Source organism: Palaemon carinicauda, chromosome 16, assembly GCF_036898095.1.
Source record: "Palaemon carinicauda isolate YSFRI2023 chromosome 16, ASM3689809v2, whole genome shotgun sequence".
Classification (NCBI taxonomy): Eukaryota; Metazoa; Arthropoda; class Malacostraca; order Decapoda; family Palaemonidae; genus Palaemon; species Palaemon carinicauda.
Genome location: NC_090740.1, coordinates 111,866,516 through 111,889,980, shown reverse-complemented (window position 1 = coordinate 111,889,980; position 23,465 = coordinate 111,866,516). Strand labels below are relative to the sequence as shown.

At 43.2% G+C, this 23,465-nt stretch overlaps 1 protein-coding gene and 1 long non-coding RNA gene across 2 annotated transcripts in view; one reads left to right on the top strand and one right to left on the bottom strand.

Annotated features, from left to right (window-relative positions):
• The window catches only part of Nprl2 (Nitrogen permease regulator-like 2), a 30,580-nt gene extending 12,332 nt beyond the window's left edge, over positions 1–18,248 (top strand). Inside the window, exons 3-5 of the mRNA XM_068389962.1 lie at positions 1,439–1,627; positions 2,230–2,426; positions 17,655–18,248. Coding sequence (XP_068246063.1) covers positions 1,439–1,627; positions 2,230–2,426; positions 17,655–17,961 — 693 coding nt within the window. The 3' untranslated portion in view covers positions 17,962–18,248. The remainder of the gene's footprint in view (positions 1–1,438; positions 1,628–2,229; positions 2,427–17,654) is intronic.
• The window catches only part of LOC137655807 (uncharacterized), an 85,397-nt gene extending 65,349 nt beyond the window's left edge, over positions 1–20,048 (bottom strand). The window contains exon 1 of the long non-coding RNA XR_011046866.1: positions 19,888–20,048. This is a non-coding gene — a long non-coding RNA (uncharacterized lncRNA). The remainder of the gene's footprint in view (positions 1–19,887) is intronic.
• Between the last annotated feature and the right edge of the window lie 3,417 nt (positions 20,049–23,465).

Here is a 23,465-nt window from a genome sequence, read left to right as displayed (position 1 = left end):
TTTTTTTTTTTCAGTGAATTTTGTATGCAATACTGGATGACTTAATTTGTCTAGTTTTAATTTTCATTATCCCTACAGCTACTTGTTTTCATATGAAGTTTTTTGTACTATTCTTATACAAATTCAAAATTGATACTGTTTTCATTCTTTATTAATTGTGTGACATTTTTGTACGAGCATGTAATTATGATTAGTTAAGAATGGTAAACAAAAGGGAAATTACCGATTACAAAAAGTGAGGTAACGTATGCAGCGCAGTGGAGATGTCCCTCTGTGTTTGGTTCTCATTATTTGTAAGAATGCAAAATATGATATTTATGAATTGTTGGGCATTATTTCCAGTGGGGGTAGCAGGGAATGTAATTATTAGTTAACATGTAGAAATTTTCTTAGTCTAAGATTACTTTTGTTTGTTCATGGTTATGGGAAAAGTGATGTTTCTAATGGTAGAGGTTATTGGGACTTTACTTCAATAATTTGGTAGCATTTAGGTGTCTATAGCCAGTGATTTTTTTACTGTTTAGACATCTGTCTCAGATTGCACCTTTTCTTGGCGATACAATGGGAAGTGAAAAGTGTTTATATATACTAACCAAGTGTTATGGCTATGAGATTGAAGTATTCTACTGGTAAGACAACATGAATTTTTCTTTATGAATACTAAAGCATCCTCACTTTAGTGGTATACTTTCCTTTTTTTGATAGTTTCATTACTACCTATAAAGGATTGGCATTTTATACATGGGAAGCAGTTGAGGAGGTAGTAGCCAGATCCATTCCTCTCAACGTGGTGACTACCAATATTTCGTCAGGCAGAATATATTTTCTATCATTAAGGTTGAGTCAGGTAGAGTAAATTTCCTGGCAATACTCTTCAAGATTTTTTTATATTCAAATATGGTTCTTGAAAATTAAACACTTTCTTAATATAGTACAAAGTTGTCCTTTCCATATTAATGAAACCCCCCACCTGGCCTCTAGCTTTAGATTACACAGAGTATGAGAAGTTTCACAGACATAGGCACTGGGCCAATTACCTTCCTACTGGACAAACAAGTAATACTGAATTGATTTTTCTTTTAGTAAGTGTCAAAGAAACTTCTAACTGCAGGATTAGTAGTATGTAAACTGGTAGAGTTGTATTCATCATCATCTCCTACGCCTATTGATGCAAAGGGCCCTGGTTAGATTTTGCTAGTCATCTCTTTCTTGAGCTTTTAATTCAATACTTCTCCATTCATCATCTCCTATTTTGCACTTCATAGTCCTCAGCCATGTAGGCCTGGGTCTTCCAACTCTTCTAGTGAACTAATCTCTCTTGGAGAGTGTGAAGAACATGCCCAAACCATCTCCATCTACCCCTCCTCATGATCTCATGAGTTGTATTAGAAAGAATAATTTTATTTTGAAACATAACTCTTGACTCTTCACTTTGAAGGTTGCTGGTATCCTGCCTGACCCTCCGCATGTTCTGGATCATCATGTACCGATTCTTACCGCTGAGCGCGTCTTCAGTCGAGGCGATCACTGGGATTTGACCACACACCAGATTCTTCCGTATATTGATGGATTCTCTCATATAGCCAAAATTGCTGCAATAGCTGATGTTGAAAGCAATTTAGTCAAGGTAACAATTAAAATTTTTTTTATATACACATATGTATAGATGTAAGGCCATACTTATATATGTATATATAATCATCATCATCATCATCAACAATTGTTACTAGTCCAATACAGAACGAATGCTTCCGACATGTCTTTCCACCCATGTCTGTTTATGATCATTCTGTGCCAGTTTATACCCATCAGTCCTTTGATGGATTTATCACTAATACTCAGGATTTTCATTTTGTCAAGTAAGCCACAAATATTCTTTAATGTGGAAGACTCTGGTACAGAGGAATTGACACTACCCAAGACTAGAGATAATGGTTCGAATTTGAAGTGCCCTTTTGCTAGAAGAGCTGCTTACCATAGCTTAAGAGTCTCTTCTACCTTTGCCAAGAGGAAAGTAGCCACTGAACAATGACAGTGCAGTAATTAACCTCTTGAGAGAAGAAGAATTGTTTGATAATTTCAGTGTTGTCTGATAATTTCAGTGTTGTCAAGTGTATGAGGAAAGAGTAAAGAGTAGGATTTTAATTAGTTTTGCAATCATTGGGAATACTCCATGAGTGATGTGTGTATAGAACATTTAATACATAGGAATTTCCTTTTGGATTTCAGGCTTGTGTTGAAAATCTCATGTACTACAATCAAGTGGAATTGCTACCAGTTTTCCAATACTCCAATGTCTATAGAGTGACATCTAGAATTCACAAGCTGTATTCGTGCCATGAATTGCAGGAAGAATGTCAGCGAGCAGTTTCAAAGAATTTCACTATTGTACCCCAACTCACGCACATATTAATGTTGTATTGCAGGTAAGGCCCAATAAGTTTTCAGGAACCTCAAAAGTTTACCTTGTTCTGTAGGCCTTTCAATAATCAGTAGTATAATAAAACCGCTATGATACCTGAAAGGGAAAGATCCAATCCTTGATGCTTGAGCCCCCTAACCTACTAACCATAGCTGGCCTGGGAGGTGGAGGATGACTTGGAGAGTAATCTATTTTGCTAGCTAGCTCTTTTGAATGACTAGCTGGCTATCAATGGTTCTAACACTGAAGGTAGGCTAAAAACACTAACTAAAGTATCATGTTAGGTTACGACTCAGGCAACTCCAATTGTAAAGTATCTGCTGGCACACCATCAATAAAAGCTTTTAAGCATAGGCTAGCTTTGTGCTCATTTCATTAATTCTATGTTGATGAAGTTAACAGTTTCCATATGCCAACAGTAATCCTTTTCTGTCAATTTACTTAGACTGGGAGGAGTAGCAGAGGTGCCTGCCATCATTAAGATCCATGGTTGGCACTGGGGTACCGACGTTGAATGTAGGCGAGGCCTTATCTGGATGTAGCCTGAGAGTAATGTAGGCTATGCTAGCACAGGCAATATATGGGATACCTTTCTGCATAGAAAATACAGCGAGTAATTACTGTTTTGTTGTTGATGGGTTGTGGGTAAGTGGTAAAAAAATGTAGCGTTACCTCTACCATCATTCATTTGGCTAACATAAATAATATCTAACTACCTGGAAAAAAGGAACATAGAAACGTAAAAATACAGAAAAGTTATCATAACTAAAAGATATTCCATAATATTAAATAAAATATACTTTTCCAGGAAGAATAAATAGCAAAGAATATGAAAAGTAGAATAAATAAAACTTACTTGATGCTGTGTGTAATAAAGGATCAAAATATTAACAGACTGGCAGTAGCACTGCACAGCAACCCTCACCGAGATGACGCTGTGAAGGTCCGAGAATAAATGGAACTTTATTTAAAATATTTTGTGGACGTGAATTATCGAAATTCCAAAGACTTTAATGATTTAGAAGATACCGAGACAGATGGTGATTCCCAATTCAAGGTTTTACTTGGATACATTGCGTAACTTTTCTCAGTAAAGGAACTTCAGGTTAGTTCTGACTCGGCTATTCTTCGATGTCAGCTTTTGGCTAGAATAAGACAATATAAACCCCAATACTCTATTATTTTTAAGGAGAAAAGGGAATAGTTTAATGATTGAGTAGTTGAATCGGTAGAACTCCAAAAGTTCAAAGTTGCAGCAAATGTTTTTATGATGAACAGGCTAACATAAAGTCTTTTTATAGTTTATATATGACATCTGTTCTGATGTAACTGTTTGTAAAATATTTTATTGTTAATTTTTTCTCATATCGTTTACTTCCTTATTTCCTTTCCTCACTGGGCTATTTTTCCCTGTTTGAGCCTTTGGGCTTAAAGCATCTTGCTTTTCCAACTAGGGTTGTAGTTTACCTAATAATAAGAAGAATAACAAGCAGTAATGAATAAAAATTAACAGTCTACCAGTTCACACTGCTGATGTAGATAAATCACAAAACTTAAGAAAAACTTTTTACACAGACATACGATCTGCAGATATAGCATAGCTTTTGCTTGCCTTTGTGTAAAAATCTGTAAAAATTGTACTTATTTGCTTATGGAAGTGTTAAACAATCCATGAGTTTTGTTACTGTAGAATGTTATGGAATGGGTCAATTTTCAATATTAAACTTACCCGATAATCATGTAGCTGTCAACTCCGTTGCCCGACAGAATTCTACGGGAGGGATACGCCAGCTATCACTATACTAGAAGGGGGTGTACTCACAAGCGCCACCTGTGGCCAGGTACTACAGTACTTGTTGTTGACGCCACCTCACTTTTTCCTCTGCCGTGCTTCCGGCAAGACGTTCTTGGATACGCTTATGATTTTGGAGTATTGTTCACGGTTTGGTGAAGTATTTCTCTAAAATTTGCAGCTATTCGCTATACTGGAAACTTCTATATTAGCTTAGTTAGCTTTTGGAATTAATTTGATTAATTATGGTGACGAAGAGAGTATGAACTCTCTTTCACCTTTAAATGGCCGACCCTTCCCTTAGACGGAAGTGTTGGTGTCTAAGAGAGTATAGACTCTCTTTCTTAATTTTGCTTAACAAAAGTTATAGATTTATTTTATATCTCTCCGCCTTTTATAGGCCTCTTCGATTAACTTCCTTTTATTATAAACTTATTAAAATTAATTTTTATATTTGTTTATATTCGACCTTTCCTAATAGTAGGCGGTCTTTTCTTGGTACCGAAGTTAATTAACATTGAGCCCGTCATTTCGGTTTTACCTGTTAACATATTTTGCTATTTTAATGTTTTTGAAAGAATTTCTTTGATAGTCTCGTACTGTTTTCAAAGTTGAACTAACGTTTTGTTTTGTCTCTGCAGTTGTTGACGTTCAGAACGTTCAACTTGCGCTCTATCGTCACAATAGAGAGAGAATTTTCACGGTGTCACGTTGCAGTAAGAGTAACCGTGTCTAGCGTTTCGTTCATTCTTTCTTAACTTAATGGTTTTAATTCTAATAAATTGGGAAATATTTCAGTTTTTTCCTTTAACAATAATATGTTTTAACGATATATATGATTGGGCTCTTCTCTCAGGTTCTAAGTCAAGAGAGAGAGAGAGAGAGAGAGAGAGATAGAGACGGAGGGAGAAAGAGGAGGATAAACGTTTCGTTCAAGCGAGTAACGTTGTTATCGTTTTTGCTCTTCTCCCTAGTCTCTTTAGGGGAAGAAGGTAAACGTTTCTAGAGTTTTTTCTTGTTCTCAAGCTTTATGCGGTGAGAGATTTTAAACGTAGTTTATTTGATCTAGTGTTTAGTCTCTTTCCAGCCACTGAATTATTTATCTTTCATTAGATTTTTCTGTTACATTGTAATTCTGTTTTCGCAATTACTAACTTTTGAGAAAGGATAGAATTGCGTGTTTCAGGTACAAACCACTTAAAGTTTCGAGTTCAGTGAAATAAGTGCAAACAGAAAATCAAAAGTGATAAGTGATTAGCGCAAAGTGTGTCAGTGTTGTGCGTGAGGGTACTTCTGTGCGTGCCAGTCGTCCTCCCAGTCCGGGACATCTTGCAAGCTCCCAAGCCCAGGGGAGAAGCAATGTCGAAGGGCAAAAGGGTTCGGCAGGCCTTGATCGGCGCACAGAAGTATCCTCGGTGGTTGCGGGCGTGTCTTACAGAGACCGTCACTCCCACCCGCAGACGATTGAGCCCTTATTTTGCTCGTCTGCAGAAGAAATTTCGGGGAGAAAACGCTGGTCTCAGGTCTCAAGACCTCTTAAACGTAAAGTCCAGACCTATGCCAGACGTACGAAGTTAGAGTTCAACAACCCGGATGCAGTCATTGGGTTAGCTCTGACTCTCCTCAGTCATCAGGTGACTGCACACCTCCTAAGAGAGGTAAGGCGATGCCTCTACAGACCTCATCTTCTATTAAGGCTTTGCCTTAACAGACCTTATCGTCTGTTGATCCCAAGACGACTTTGCTGCAGTCCATGCAGTCGCAGCTTGCGGTCTTAATGCGTGAGTTTCAGGCTGAGGTTACCAGCGGTGTGCAGCAACCTCCGCCTCCTCCTGCGAGAGCTCCGCCTCCGCAGTCCAGTCTGCCAGGCGTACGAAGTTGAGGTTCCTCAGGCTACCTTACCGCGTTCTGAGTTGCCAGTTACCAGCGTTGTGCAGCAACCTTAACCTTCCTTAAGGCAACCTCAGCAATGGGAGCAGGAGTCTTATGCCTTACTTCCTCCGCTTCCGCTTGCGGTTCCACCAGCGAGGCAACAATCTCTTGAGGTACGACAACCTCTTCCATCAATGAGGCAGCCACCTCAGCACTCGCTGCAGCGACCACCTTAGGCTAGCACCTCAGGAACCTCAACTCGCGAGACAAGAACTGCGTTCTGCGCAGCCGCTACCTCAACTCTTGCAGCTCACACCTCAGGAACCTTAACTCGTTCCTCAGGAACCTGCTACTGCGCATCCGCAACCCTTACAGCAAGCGCAACTCTTAAGGCAGCAACCTCATGCTATGAGTCAGCCACCTCAACGCATGCATCTGCCATTTTTTCCTCAACTTGAGCTTCTTCCCATTCAACTTGGGAATAACAAAAGACAATAATAACACCTCATTACTTTCATAACTTGCATTTGTAATCATATACATGTATGCCTACACAAACATTATGATAATGGAGGTTATTTGTATTACTTATATAAAAATATATATGTATTCCTTGCAATATATTTTTAACAAATCGCAAAATATGGCAAAAATATCTTCTAAACAAAAATGAATCATGAGTTATGAATGTAAGGTAATATTATGTTGATATTAAACCCCATGCAAGCATGCATGAAGTAATGCAGTGTTGCCAACAGGGCGAGTTTCCCTTTCCTGAGGTGAAGTAGATTATAGTACATTTAGTGTAGCTTAATTCTACGATTATCATGCCGGCTATCAAATTCATCAACAAAACAGTCTAAATCAATTCCCTCGGCACGTGCACTTTCAATGAACGGTAATGCGATATTACTCACTCTAGCACTGGTCATGGAATTTCTGGGAAATGTTACACGCCATGCAACACGCTCTGCTTACCTTACAGCATGCTCTACATACAGCATGCTCTGCATACAGCATGCTCTGCATACAGCATGCTCTGCATACAACATGCTCTGCATACCTTACCGCATGCTTCTCAGTCACACATCTTTGGTTGTTGCCAACTCACTAGACTGTCAAGCAGTTTCATAACGTTGCCTTCTAGTCTGCTGCTTTTGCACCAGTGAAACCCTCACTGAGAGAACTTAGCTTTTCTCGGATATGGTCCCTGTAGATGAGAAAGTGCTTTTCTCCCTCCTTCTGATATTCCCTTGAGGACTCTGTCATTTGGAGAGGAGCCTTTAGCTGCGTAGCCTCCTATGGACTTTTATTTAAGCATAACATGCTTCCAGGGAAGGTAATGGTTCCACTTCAGTCGCTAATCCCGTCTGTTACCACACCTGCTCCCATAGACCTTGAGCTGTGTTGCAAGACATGCAGTCCAAGCTTAGTCCTTGTTAGAGGATTTTTTGTTTACGGAGTCAATGTGTCACTGGGGAGACGTTCAACAACCAGCAGAAGTGACTTGTTGTGACGCAGTGCGGCAACCTCAGCAACCCGATAAGGAGTTGTCTGTACGACCCAGTCTAGACAGCTTCGGGTTGTCACTGTACTTCCTCGCTTCCCCATGGTTGACAGTTCACAGACTGTGCAGCAGTACCATGATCTTGTGTCCGGCTCCGTCAGACGACTGGCTTTTAAGAGCTCCCACAAGTCGTCGCTGTCTGGAGATTCTCAATGGACTATGGATCTGACCAAGGAACTGGGCCTCCTGGTCAATTTTGAGGAGTCTCAGCTCGTCCCATCCCAGACCATTGTCTCCTTGGGTATGGATCTTCAGAGTCGAGCTTTTCGGGCTTTTCCGTCGGCCCCAAGGATCTTCCAAGCCCTAGAATGCATCCAGAGCATGCTGAGAAGGAACCGATGCTCAGTCAGGTAGTGGATGAGTCTAACAGGGACACTTTCATCGCTGGCCCTGTTCATCGTGTTAGGGAGACTCCACCTCCCCCCCCTTCAGTATCATCTAGCTGCTCACTGGATAAAGGACATGACGCTAGAGACGGTCTCAGTTCCTGTTTCCGAAGAGAGGAGGTCTTCTCTCGCGTGGTGTAAGAACAGCTTTCTTCTCAAGGAAGTCTACCTTTGGCTGTTCAGAAACACGACCGCCGTCTCCTCTCGGACGCATCAGACACGGGCTGGGGTGCGACTTTGGACGGACAAGAATGCTCGGGAACATGGAATCAGGAGCAAAGGACACTTCACATCAATTGCAAGGAGTTGTTGGCGGTTATTCTGGCCTTGATAAACTTCAAGTCCCTCCAGCTTAACAAAGTGGTGGAGGTGGACTCTGACAACACCACAGCCCTGGCTTACATCTTCAAGCAGGGAGGGACTCTTTCGTGGAAGTTGTTCTAGATCGCAAGGGACCTCCTCATCTGGTCTAAAGATCGAAAGCTCACGCTGGTAACGAGGTTCATTCAGGGCGGTATGAATGTCATGGCAGATCACCTCAGCCGGAAGGGTCAGGTCATCCCCACAGAGTGGACCCTTCTCAAGAATGTTTGCAGCAGACTTTGGGCCCTGTGGGGTCAGCCAACCATAGATCTGTTCGCTACCTCGATAACCTAGAGACTCCTGTTGTATTGTTCTCCGATTCCAGACCCAGCAGCAGTTCACGTGGATGCTTTTCTGCTGGATTGGTTCCATCTCGACCTGTATGCATTCCCGCCGTTCAAGATTGTCAACAGGGTACTTCAGAAGTTCTCCTCTCGCAAAGGGACACGGCTGACGTTGGTTGGCTCCGCTCTGGCCCGCGAGAGAATGGTTCTTAGAGGTACTGCAATGGCTGGTCGACATTCCCAGGACTCTTCCTCTAGGAGTGAACCTTCTAAGTCTACCTCACGTAAAGAAGGTACACCCAATCCTCCACGCTCTTCGTCTGACTGCCTTCAGACTTTCGAAAGACTCTCAAGAGCTAGGGGCTTTTCGAAGGAGGCAACCAGAGCGATTGCCAAAGCAAGGAGAACATCCACTCTCAGAATCTATCAGTCTCAAGGGGAAGTCTTCCGTAGCTGGTACAAGACCAATGCAGTTTCCTCAACCAGTACCACTGTAACCCAGATTGCTGACTTCCTGTTATATCTAAGGAAAGTAAGATCCCTTTCAGCTCCTACGATCAAGGGTTACAGAAGTATGTTGGCAGCGGTTTTCCGCCACAGAGGCTTGGATCTTTCCACCAACAAAGATCTACAGGACCTCCCTAGGTCTTTTGAGACCTCAAAGGAACGTCGGTTGTCCACTCCAGGCTGGAATCTAGACGTGGTCCTAAGGTTCCTTATGTCATCAAGATTTGAACCTCTCCAATCAGCCTCTTTTTAGGACCTCACATTAAAAACTCTTTTCCTCGTGTGCTTGACAACAGCTAAAAGAGTAAGTGAGATCCACGCCTTCAGCAGGATCGTTGTTTTCACATCTGAAACGGCTACATGTTCCTTGCAGCTCGGTTTTTGCTAAACGAGCTTCCTTCACGTCCTTGGCCTAAGTCGTTCGAGATCCCAAGCCTGTCCAACTTGGTGGGGAATGAACTGGAGAGAGTACTTTGCCCAGTTAGAGCTCTTAGGTACTATCTAAAAAGGTCTTAACCTTTACAAGGACAATCAGAAGCCTTATAGTGTGCTATCAAGAAACCTTCTTTTCCAAGTTCTAAGAACTCAGTTTCTTACTATTCAGGCTTCTGATTAGAGAAACACATTCTCATCTGAAGGAAGAAGACCTTGCTTTGCTGAAGGTAAGGACACATGAAGTGGGAGCGGTGGCTACTTCAGTGGCCTTCAAACAGAGCCATTCTCTGCAGAGTGTTATGGATGCAACCTATTGGAGAAGCAAGTCAGTGTTCGCATCATTCTATCTCAAAGATGTCCAGTCTCTTTACGAGTACTGCTACACCCTGGGACCATTCGTAGCAACGAATGCAGTAGTAGGCGAGGGCTCAGCCACTACATTCCCATAATCCCATAACCTTTTAACCTTTCTCTTGAATACTTTTTATGGGTTGTACGGTCGGCTAAGAAGCCTTCCACATCCTTGTTGATTTGGCGGGTGGTCAATTCTTTCTTGAGAAGCGCCGAGGTTAAAGGTTGTGATGAGGTCCTTTAGTATGGGTTGCAGCCCTGTATACTTTAGCACCTTTGAGTTGATTCAGCCTTCCAAGAGGAACGCTGCGCTCAGTAAGGAAGACGATCTTATTAAAGGCAGAGTAACGGTTCAAGTCGACTTCCTTACCAGGTACTTATTATTTCATTGTTATTGTGGATAACTGATTATATGAAATACGGGATACTTAGCTATCCTTTAGTCTTGTACACTGGTTTTTCACCCACCCCCCTGGGTGTGAATCAGCTACATGATTATTGGGTAAGTTTAATATTGAAAAATGTTATTTTCATTACTAAAATAAATTTTTGAATATACTTACCCGATAATCATGATTTAATTGACCCACCCTTCCTCCCCATAGAGAACCAGTGGACCGAGGAAAAAGTGAGGTGGCGTCAACAACAAGTACTGTAGTACCTGGCCACAGGTGGCGCTTGTGAGTACACCCCCTTCTAGTATAGTGATAGCTGGCGTATCCCTCCCGTAGAATTCTGTCGGGCAACGGAGTTGACAGCTACATGATTATCGGGTAAGTATATTCAAAAATTTATTTTACTAATGAAAATAACATATTTACTTTCATTAGATGAAATATTTAGTTAAGTATTAAAGGTGTACCAGCTATAATGATTTCAATTTCATGTACAGAATATAATACAGCTTAGTTCTTATGAAAGAGAATATCATCAAGATTTACCTGTAGCTAATAAAACTATCAAAATATGTTATTTTCATTAGTAAAATAAATTTTTGAATATACTTACCCGATGATCATGTAGCTGTCAACTCTGTTGCCCGACAGAAATCTACGGTCGGGATACGCCAGCGATCGCTATACAGGTGGGGGTGTACACAACAGCGCCATCTGTGAGCAGGTACTCAAGTACTTCTTGTCAACAAGAACTCAATTTTCTCCTCGGTCCACTGGTTCTCTATGGGGAGGAAGGGCGGGTCCTTAAATTCATGATCATCGGGTAAGTATATTTAAAAATTTATTTTACTAATGAAAATAACATTTTTCAATATTAATCTTACCCGATGATCATGTAGCTGATTCACACCCAGGGTGGTGGGTGGAGACCAGCATACATGTTAACAAAGAAGCTAAGTATCCCGTATTTCATTTTATTAGTTATTCAAAAATAACATAAAATAAATAAGTACCTGGTAAGGAAGACGACTTGAACCATTACTCTGCCTTTATTAAGTACGTCTTCCTTACTGAGCGTAGCGGTCCTCTTAGGATGCTGAACGACTCTTAGGTGCTGAAGTATAAAGGGCTGCAACCCATACTAAAGGACCTCATCACAACCTCTAACCTCGGCGCTTCTCAAGAAAGAATTGACCACCCGCCAAATCAACAAGGATGCGGAAGGCTTCTTAGCCGACCGTACAACCCATAAAAAGTATTCAAGAGAAAGGTTAAAAAGGTTATGGGATTATGGGAATGTAGTGGCTGAGCCCTCACCTACTACTGCACTCGCTGCTACGAATGGTCCCAGGGTGTAGCAGTTCTCGTAAAGAGACTGGACATCTTTGAGATAGAATGATGCGAACACTGACTTGCTTCTCCAATAGGTTGCATCCATAACACTCTGCAGAGAACGGTTCTGTTTGAAGGCCACTGAAGTAGCCACAGCTCTCACTTCATGTGTCCTTACCTTCAGCAAAGCAAGGTCTTCTTCCTTCAGATGAGAATGTGCTTCCCTAATCAGAAGCCTGATGTAGTAAGAAACTGAGTTCTTAGACATTGGAAGAGAAGGCTTCTTGATAGCACACCATAAGGCTTCTGATTGTCCTCGTAAAGGTTTTGACCTTTTTAGATAGTACCTAAGAGCTCTAACTGGGCAAAGTACTCTCTCCAGTTCGTTCCCCACCAAGTTGGACAGGCTTGGGATCTCGAACGACTTAGGCCAAGGACGTGAAGGAAGCTCGTTTTTAGCAAAAAACCGAGCTGCAAGGAACATGTAGCCGTTTCAGATGTGAAAACTATGTTCCTGCTGAAGGCGTGGATCTCACTTACTCTTTTAGCTGTTGCCAAGCACACGAGGAAAAGAGTTTTTAATGTGAGGTCCTTAAAAGAGGCTGATTGGAGAGGTTCAAATCTTGATTACATAAGGAACCTTAGGACCACGTCTAGATTCCAGCCTGGAGTGGACAGCCGACGTTCCTTTGAGGTCTCAAAAGACCTAAGGAGGTCCTGTAGATCTTTGTTGGTGGAAAGATCCAAGCCTCTGTGGCGGAAAACCGCTGCCAACATACTTCTGTAACCCTTGATCGTAGGAGCTGAAAGGGATCTTACGTTCCTTAGATGTAACAGGAAGTCAGCAATCTGGGTTACAGTGGTACTGGTTGAGGAAACTGCATTGGCCTTGCACCAGCTTCGGAAGACTTCCCATTTAGACTGATAGACTCTGAGAGTGGATGTCCTCCTTGCTCTGGCAATCGCTCTGGCTGCCTCCTTCGAAAAGCCTCTAGCTCTTGAGAGTCTTTCGATAGTCTGAAGGCAGTCAGACGAAGAGCGTGGAGGTTTGGGTGTACCTTCTTTACGTGAGGTTGACGTAGAAGGTCCACTCTTAGAGGAAGAGTCCTGGGAATGTCGACCAGCCATTGCAGTACCTCTGTGAACCATTCTCTCGCGGGCCAGAGGGGAGCAACCAACGTCAGCCGTGTCCCTTTGTGAGAGGCGAACTTCTGAAGTACCCTGTTGACAATCTTGAACGGCCGGAATGCATACAGGTCGAGATGGGACCAATCCAGCAGAAAAGCATCCACGTGAACTGCTGCTGGGTCTGGAATCGGAGAACAATACAACGGGAGCCTCTAGGTCATCGAGGTAGCGAACAGCTCTATGGTTGGCTGACCCCACAGGGCCCAAAGTCTGCTGCAAACATTCTTGTGAAGGGTCCACTCTGTGGGGATGACCTGACCCTTCCGGCTGAGGCGATCTGCCATGACATTCATATCGCCCTGAATGAACCTTGTTCCCAGCGTGAGCTTTCGATCTTTTGACCAGATGAGGAGGTCCCTTGCGATCTAGAACAACTTCCTCTAATGAGTCCCTCCCTGCTTGGAGATGTAAGCCAAGGCTGTGGTGTTGTCGGAGTCCACCTCCACCACCTTGTTTAGCTGGAGGGACTTGAAGTTTATCAAGGCCAGATGAACCGCCAACAACTCCTTGCAATTGATGTGAAGTGTCCTTTGCTCCTGATTCCATGTTCCCGAGCATTCCTGTCCGTCCAATGTCGCACCCCAGCCCGTGTCTGATGCGTCCGAGAAGAGACGGCGGTCGGGGTTCTGAACAGCCAAAGGTAGACCTTCCTTGAGAAGAAAGCTGTTCTTCCACCACGTTAGAGTAGACCTCATCCCTTCGGAAACAGGAACTGAGACCGTCTCTAGCGTCATGTCCTTTATCCAGTGAGCAGCTAGATGATACTGAAGGGGGCGGAGGTGGAGTCTCCCTAACTCGATGAACAGGGCCAGCGATGAAAGTGTCCCTGTTAGACTCATCCACTGCCTGACTGAGCATCGATTCCTTCTCAGCATGCTCTGGATGCATTCTAGGGCTTGGTTGATCCTTGGGGCCGACGGAAAAGCCCGAAAAACTCGACTCTGAATCTCCATACCCAGGTAGACAAAGGTCTGGGATGGGACGAGCTGGGACTTCTCTAAATTGACCAGGAGGCCCAGTTCCTTGGTCAGATCCATAGTCCATCTGAGATTCTCCAGACAGCGACGACTTGTGGGAGCTCTTAAAAGCCAGTCGTCTGATGGAGCCGGACACAAGATCATGGTACTGCTGCACAGTCTGTGAACTGTCAACCATGGGGAAGCGAGGAAGTACAGCGACAACCCGAAACTGTCTAGACTGTCTGGGTAGTACAGACAACTCTTTATCGGGTTGCTGAGGTTGCCGCACCGCGTCACAACAAGTCACCTCTGCTGGTTGTTGAACGTCTTCCCAGTGACACACTGACTCCGTAAAAAGAAATCCTCTATCAAGGATTAAGCTTGGACTGCATGTCTTGCAACAAAGCTCAAGGTCTATGGGAGCAGGTGTGGCAACAGACGGGGTTAGCGACTGAAGCGGAACCATTTACCCTCCTTGGAAGCATGTTATGCTTAAATAAAAGTCCATAGGAGGCTAAGCAGCTTAAGGCTCCTCTCCAAATGACAGAGTCCTCAAGGGAATATCAGAAGGAGGGAGAACAGCACTTTCTCATCTACAGGAACCATATCCGAGAAAAGCTAAGTTCTCTCAGTGAGGGTTTCACTGGTGCAAAAGCAGCAGACCAGAAGGCAACGTTATGAAACTGCTTGACAGTCTGTGAACTGTCAAAAACTGAACTGTCAACCACAACAGGAGCTTGAGGACATACAGCACTGGTGTATAAGTAGCAGACCAGAAGGCAACGTCATGTAACTGCATGACAGTTTGTGAGTTGGCAACAACCAAAGATGTGTGGGGAAGCCTCAACTCCTGCCTGACTAGTTTGCTGCTGGCGAGTGGCGGTAACCACAGTGTGTTGCGGAGGCTGACACACCGTGTCAAAACACGGCAGCTTGTGGTAGCTCCCGCACGGCAACGGAGTGCTGTGTGTGTGGGAGTCATCAAACATCTGGCAGGGTTGACTGTGCATGGGTGGAGGAGCTCTCACAACAAGAGTGTGAGAGCATGAAGCCATGCCGGGCGCACAACCGTGGGAGGTGTAGGCCCACGGGTGCATCGTCAACCTTCTCCGCAGTCGGAGTGTGGGAGCTGGCAACAACAAAAGCAGAGTGCTGGTGCGTGGGAGGGGCTGCGGTGGGTTGAGGAGCATGCGGTATGGTATGCAGAGCATGCTGTAAGGTATGCAGAGCATGCTGTAAGGTATGCAGAGCATGTTGTAAGGTATGCAGAGCATGCTGTAAGGAATGCAGAGCATGCTGTAAGGTATGCAGAGCATGCTGTAAGGTATGCAGAGCATGCGGTATGGTATGCAGAGCATGAGGTAAGGCATGCGGCATATGCTGCATGGTATGCGGCTCATGCTGCATGGGATGCGGCTCATGCTGCATGGTATGCGGCTCATGCTGCATGGCATGCGGCTCATGCTGCATGGGATGAGGCTCATGCTGCATGGGATGAGGCTCATGCTGCATGGTATGAGGCTCATGCTGCATGGAATGCGGCTCATGCTACATGGTATGCGGAGCATGCTGTAAGGTCTGCAGAGCATGCTGCATGGGCTGAGGAGAATGCCGCATAGTGCTGGAACCCGGCAACTCCTGATGCGGCAGCTCACGCATGTTAGCAGATGGTGCAGCAAGAACATGCGTCTGGCAGTGAGGACTGCGCATCGGTGGAGGAGCTCTCACAGGTGTGGTGTGGGAGCAGGCAGCCGCAGTATCTGCTGAGCGCACAACCTCGGCGGGTTGTAGGTAAACAGGCTACATTGTCAACCTTCCAGCATGATACTCCTATATGAAGGAGCAAGCTGAGACTGTAAAGTCTGCAGCATGGACCACTAGGGTCTATGAAAGACAACAACAAACGGAGCTACTGTCCGTTGTGACTGAGGGTCTAAAACAGCTGGTGCGGCAACAGACGGAGTTACTGCCTGTTGCGGTACCACCTAGCCTCTCTTAGGAGGTGTGCAGTTGTCGTACTGCAGCGAGTCCGAACTGACCCAGTGGCTACACCTAGGCCGTTGGACTTGCGCGGAAGGGACCGACTTGCACTTAAAAGCTGCAAGATTTGGTCCATGGTTTCTGCGAGAAACCTCTTCCGCAGACGAGGAATAAATGGGCTCTCTCGTCTTTGTGTGGGTGGGGTGATCACGTCGGCAACGTGTGTAGATACACCCGAAACCACAGAGGGAAACGTCTGTTCGTCGATCAAGGCCTGAGGAACCCATAAGTCCTTCGACATTACTTCTCCCCTGGGCTTGGGAGCTTGTAAGAGGTCCCGGACTAGGTGAACCACTGGCACGAACAGTTGAACCCTCGAACGCAACACTGTAACACTTTGCGCATATCACTTTATCACTTTTGATTTTCTGTTTGCACTTATTTCACTGAACTCGAAACTTTAAGTGGTTTGTACCTGAAACACGCAATCCTATCCTTCATTAAAAGGTAGTAATTGCGAAAACAGTATTACAATGTAACAGAAAAACATAATGAAAGATAAAGAATTCAGTGGCTGGAAAAGAGACTAAACACTAGATCAAATAAACTACGTTTAAAATCTCTCACCGCATAAAGCCTGGGAACAAGAATAAAACTCTAGAAACGTTTTACCTTCTTCCCCTCTATCGACTAGGGAGAAGAGCACAAAAAACGAGAACAACGTTACCCGCTTGAACGAAACGTTTATCCTCCTCTCTCTCCCTCCGTCTCTATCTCTCTCTCTCTCTCTCTTGACTTAGAACCTGAGAGATGAGCCCAATTATATATATCGTTAAAACATATTATTTGTTAAAGGAAAAAAACTGAAAGGTTTCCCAAATAAAAAGCTCCTTTATTAGAATTAAAACCATTTAAGCTAAGAAAGAATGAACGAAACGCTAGAATCGGTTTACTCTTACTGCAACGTGAAACCGTGAATACTCTCTCTCTATCGTAACGATAGAGCGCAAGTTGAACGTTCTGAACGTCAACAACTGCGGAGACTAAACAAAACGTTAGTTCAACTTTGAAAACAGTACGAGACTTATCAAAGAAATTCTTTCAAAAACATAAAATTAAAATAGCATAAATTCTTAACAGGAAAAACGATATGACGAGCTCAATGTTAATTAACTTCGGTTCCAAGTAAGGACCGCCTACTATTAGGAAAGGTCGCATATTTTTTTTTTTCTTTTTTTTTTTTTTTTTTAAGGAAAGTTAATCGAAGAGGCCTATAAATGGCGGAGAGATATAAAATAAAAAGTGAAAGAGAGTCTATACTCTCTTCGACACCAACACTTCCGTCTAAGGGAAGGGTCGGCCATTAAAAGTGAAAGAGAGTCCATACTCTCTTCGTCACCATAATTAATTCAAATTAATTCCAAAAGCTTGCTAAGCTAAAGATAAAGCTTCCTGAATAGCGAAGGCTAAACTCTAGAGCAAATACATCACCAAATCGTGAGCAATAACTCCAGAATCAACAGCGTATCCCAGTAGGTCTAGCCGGTGGCACGACAGAGGAAAAATTGAGTTCTTGTTGACAAGAAGTACTTGAGTACCTGCTCACAGATGGCGCTGTTGTGTACACCCCCACCTGTATAGCGATCGCTGGCGTATCCCGACCGTAGATTTCTGTCGGGCAACAGAGTTGACAGCTACATGATCATCGGGTAAGATTAATATTGAAAATTAGATGATAAAGTAATTTAACCTTTTATTTATTGTATTTAAAAATTTCATAATGAAAAATACCCAAATGTGTATGTTTTATTTCTCCCACAGCATGACATACGGTATTTCTGTGAGAGATCTCTGTCTACGATTCAATCCTCAAGCTTTGAACATAGACGAACGCAAATTAGTCCAGTTCGGCCTCTTGAATAAAATCATTGAGCGACTTCACCAATATCCAGTTCATTTGCTGCCTGAAGATTTGCACTTCAGTACTCCAAGTAAACAAAATTCTTTGCATAAACTGTGCAATGGATTTCATTCCTACGATGAAATTTGCTGCAAGTTAGGCTTGACCTATAAAGAACTTAATGACCAAGTAGAAAAGGATCCAAATATTCTAGTCCTGTGGAAGTAACTTTTAAATATTTATACCTTATGATCCAGAAATATTTTTTGGAAAAGTTCTAAAGGTGCAATTTATAAGCGCAAGATTTTTTCTTGGAGAATGAAAACCATCTTGCATGCTTTATCAGAATTTACATCCCAATGATATTTACAGGCTGGAGTTTATCTGTAAATAGGGAATATTATTGTACAGTATATAAAGACTAGGATTTATTATGTGTAAGCAAAGAAACCTTGTTATTTTTCCTATACACACACACTTCAAATGTGTATATTTTATTAAACTTTACAAAACAACCTATAACCATTATTTTACCCTATACAAGAAAGTATCTATCGTTGGTAAATTGGTGTTAATCAGTACCCGAGAGAAAACGCACGAAAACATTCAACTCATAGTTATTTAATACCTGAAATTTTCACAAGCAATTAAGATAATACAGATTAGTCAAGACTTGCAGAATGGATGAGGAGATAAATATAAAATATATGACTCAGGTTTGTACAGCTAGGAAAAATAAAAATGATTTATAAAAACTAGTTTGCTCCTACGTGAATATAATCCCTCATCATTTATATGGGAAGGTTTTCTTAGGAGAGAGAAAGTCTCGGCGAACAAGCTAGCCTCTGTCTAACCCTTGACCTAATAGTAAAGTTGACAATTTTGACTGGTTCACGGGAGAGGCAAGGTCGAGATGTCGGCCTCAAAAAGAATAAGTTACTGGGTCACTGGCCCAACAAGGTTGTACTGTAAACTGAAAGGAACAAAATTTATAAATCTATGTCAATATGTTCAAACTTAAACTAAATGTCACATAAACAAATCTCTTCTTCATTGCTGATATTCCCAAGAGAGGGATATTTTGAAGAAAGAAAAGGGAAGAGTTCATTCAGGCTACTATTTTGAAGAAAGAAAAGGGAAGAGTTCATTCAGGCTACTCTTGAATATAGTTATGCTGTGAAAAGTAAATGACGTGACAAAATCTAGTTGTCTTGAAACATTGTATGACTACCACCCATCCTCCTAAGGCTGGGAAGGATCGGTTGAGTTAGCGAGGTAGCCCCACTTCTCTCCTGGTCGTGCTCATAAGTGCACGTCGTCTACGATCGCTCTCCACGCTGTTGCTTTAGGCTATGGACATGAAACAAGAAATTTGCACTTGCTTGGAAAAGGTAGACATTGCAGCTGGTTTTGGGGGAACTGGCTGCAGATCCACACTTTCATACTTCTTATAGAGGGCATTATTATTCGCAATCATCCCCGAGTGCCGAGTGTAGGCCATGGCCTTTTGCGCATTGCCAGGCATCTTCACCCCTGTTTCTGTTACCTAAACCCTGTGAATATAGAGGGCTGACTTTTCTTTAAAAGGGAAAGTTCAAGGTTTTAATTATTATACTGTATAAGTCTAGTTTTAAAAGGTGGATAGCGGGTTTAGATTTAGAATCCAACTAAGAAATTCAAGAGTTTTTGAGATTACTTACGGTTAGGATTGGTAGTTAAATTTATTAATGTAGTTCATTTTACCAACTCTTTCCTTCACTATCTCACCTCCGTTAGATTGTGGGATTTAGCAATATGAACATCAGGGATGTTCCAAAAATGTATAAACAGAATTTTAATGATATAATTTCTTATCCTACTTGCCGGATGTTTGTATACATGGCCCCATTCCTCAGCGAGTTTCATGAGACTAATGATTGGGTTCGCAAATTCAAGAACTGAAAAGCAGGAAGTAAATGGTCGTGTCAGCAACTAGTTATTTACCATCAATCATCAGATGGCGAGGAGATTGCCAAGGGGGGAGAGAATGGGCAATGGGAAATTTTTATGGGGTAGACATCAACATAGCTTCGAGTAGAAGCAACATGAACATCAGGTGAGTAGAAAAATAAATCTTATCGAAATTCTGTTAATTTTAAAACTGGATAGTCATACCTTTCAACTCCTTCAAATTCTGTACCAAATTACCGATTTCAATCTTAAACTAAGTTGGATCAGAAGAGACCGGTCCACACTGTAAGCACGATATGATTACATGAAGTTCTTATGATGGAATGGCCATTTATTTGTTAGCCAGTGGTGCCACCTATTGGGTCTACTGGACATCACAGGGAAGGAGGAAATGGGGGAGAGAGAGAGATAAATATGATATTTTAATTATAAAATAAATTTTTGAATATACTTACCCGGTGAATATATAATAGCTGCAACTCTGTTGCTCGACAGACACATACATAAAAAACTCGCGAGCGATCGCTATGCAGGTTGCGGGTGTGCCCACCAGCGCCAACTGTCGGCCAGATACCACTCTCGGATGTAAACAAAACCTTCAATTTCTTCTCATCCCACTGCGTCTCTATTGGGGAGGAAGGGAGGGTCGTTTAATTTATATATTCACCGGGTAAGTATATTCAAAAATTTATTTTATAATTAAAATATCATTTTTAAATATTTAACTTAGCCAGTGAATATATAATAGCTGATTCACACCCAAGGAGGTGGGTAGAGACCAGAGTTAATTATGTTTACAGCGTATAAGCTAAGAGTTTTTTCATTTTGGCAGTTATCAATATAACAAAACCAAAATAAATAGGTACCTGGTGAGGAAGTTGACTTAGACGATTACTCTGCCTTGTAAGTCTGTCTTCCTCATGGAGCCCAGCGATCCTCTTAGGATGCTGACAGACTCCCAGGAGCTGAAGTATCAAGGGCTGCAACCCATACAACAGGACCTCATCAAACCCCTAATCTGGGCGCTCTCAAGAAATGACTTTGACCACCCGCCAAATCAATCAGGATGCGAAAGGCTTCTTAGCCTTCCGAACAACCCATAAAACAATATTAAAAACATTTCAAGAGACAGATTAAAAGGATATTGGAATTAGGGAAGTGTAGTGGTAGAACTCTCACCCACTACTGCACTCGCTGCAACGAATGGACCCAGTGTGTAGCAGTCCTCGTAAAGAGTCTGGACATCTTTTAAGTAAAATGACACGAACACTGACTTGTTTCTCCAAAAAGTCGCGTCCATAATACTTTGCAGAGATTTATTTTGCTTGAAGGCCACGGAGGTTGCTATATCTCTAACTTCGTGCGTCTTAACCTTAAGCAAACATCGGTCTTTTTCATTCAAGTGAGAATGAGCTTCTCGTATTAAAAAAATCTGATAAAATATGACAAAGAATTCTTTGACGTAGGCAATGAAGGTTTCTTAACTGAGCACCATAATGCCTCAGATTTCCCTCATAATGACTTAGTACGAGCTAAATCGAACTTAAGAGCTCTAACAGGACATAATACTCTTTCCAGTTCGTTGCCTACGATCTCTGATAAGCAAGGAATATCAAAAGATTTAGGCCAAGGACGAGAAGGCAGTTCATTTTTGGCCAGGAAACCAAGTTGAAGTGAACAAGTGGCTTTTTTCTGTAGAAAAGCCGATGTTCTTACTGAAGGCATGAAGTTCACTGACCCTTTTAGCCGAAGCCAAGCACACTAGGAAAAGTGTCTTGAGGGTGAGATCCTTCAGGGAGGCTGAATGTAATGGCTCAAACCTTTCTGACATGAGGAACCTTAGGACCACGTCTAAGTTCCATCCAGGAGTTGCCAAACGACGTTCCTTAGAGGTCTCGAAAGACTTAAGGAGATCTTGGAGATCTTTATTGTTGGAAAGATCTAAGCCTCTATGTCGAAAGACCGAAGCCAACATGCTCCCATAGCCCTTAATCGTGGGAGCTGAAAGGGAGCGAACCTTTCTCAGATGTAAAAGAAAATCTGCGATTTGGGCTACAGAGGTACTGGACGAGGACACAGATGCTGACTTGCACCAGTATCGAAAGACTTCCCACTTCGACTGGTATACTCTAATGGTAGAAGCTCTCCTAGCTCTTGCAATCGCACTGACTGCCTCCTTCGAAAAACCTCTAGCTCTTGAGAGTCTTTCGATAGTCTGAAGGAAGTCAGACGAAGAGCGGGGAGGCTTTGATGGACATTCTTTACGTGGGGCTGACGTAACAGATCTACCCTTAGAGGAAGACTTCTTGGAAAGTCTACCAGCCATTGAAATACCTCGGTGAACCACTCTCTCGCGGGCCAGAGGGTAGCAACCAACGTCAACCTTGTCCCTTCGTGAGAGGCGAACTTCTGCAGTACCTTGTTGACTATCTTGAATGGTGGGAATGCATATAAGTCCATAAAAGACCAATCCAGTAGAAACGCGTTTATGTAGATTGCTTCTGTATCTAGGACTGGAGAGCAAAAGATTGGTAACCTTTTGGTCAACGAGGAGGCAAAGAGGTCTATGGTTGGTTGACCCCAAGAAGCCCAAAGACTCTTGCCCACGTCCTTGTGGAGGGTCCATACCGTGGGTATCACCTGATCCCTCCGACTGAGACAGTCTGCCAAGACGTTCAAGTCCCCCTGGATGAATCTTGTCAACAGGGAGATGCCTCGAATTCTAGACCATAAGAGAAGGTCCCTTGCGATCTCGAGCAGCGTGAAGGAGTGTGTGCCTCCTTGCTTGGAGATGTACGCCAAAGTTGTGGTGTTGTCTGAGTTGACCTCTACCACTTATTTTCGAAGACGCTTCCTAATATCATCAAGGCCAAGTGGACTGCTAATAGCTCCTTGCCGTTGATGTGCGTGCTCTTCTGACTTGAGGTCCACAGACCCGCGCATTCCCGACCGTCCAGGGTCGCACCCAACCCAAACCCGACGCGTCTGAGGACAACACGTGGTTTGGGTTCTTGACTGCTAGGGATAGTCCCTCTCTCAGACTGATATTGCTGTCCCACCATTTCAGGCATGCCTGTATTGGTTCGGAGACTGGGAATGATACCGTCTCTAATGTCTTGTCCTAGTTCCAGTGAGAGGCTAGATGGAACCGGAGAGGCAGAAGGGGTAGTCTCCCTAGTGAGACAAACTGCTCCAGGGATGAGAGAGTCCCTACGAGACTGTTCCAACTCCTGACTGAATAAACGTTTTCTTTTCAGCATTAGTTGGACTTCGAGCAGGGCTTGACTGTGAATCTCCATCCCCAAAAATAGAATAATCTGGGATGGGATCAGTTGGGACTTTTAGGTTGACCACAAGTCCCAACTCCCTGGCCAGACTCAACGTCCAATGTAGATCCTGCAGACAGCGAAGGCTGGACGATGCTCTGAGAAGCCAGTCGTCCAAGTACAGGGAGGCTCGGATCCCCAATAGCTCGAAACTGGTACCCCACATTCCTGTAAACAAACTTCAGAAACGGTTGGGAATCCGGGTGTATAGGAATGTGGAAGTATGCCTCCTGAAGGTCGAGAGAGACCATCCAGTCGCCTTCCATAAATGCTGTCAAGACAGCCTGGTAGACTTCATCGTGAAGTTTGTCTTGACAATGAACACATTGAGCGCACTTGCCTCTTACGTACTCCTGCAGTGAACATGGCTGCCAAATCATGGAGCCATCCCTGAGGGACTTGTTCCTGCAGAGAACGTGGCTGTCAGATCATTGGAGCTATCCCTGAAAGCCTTGT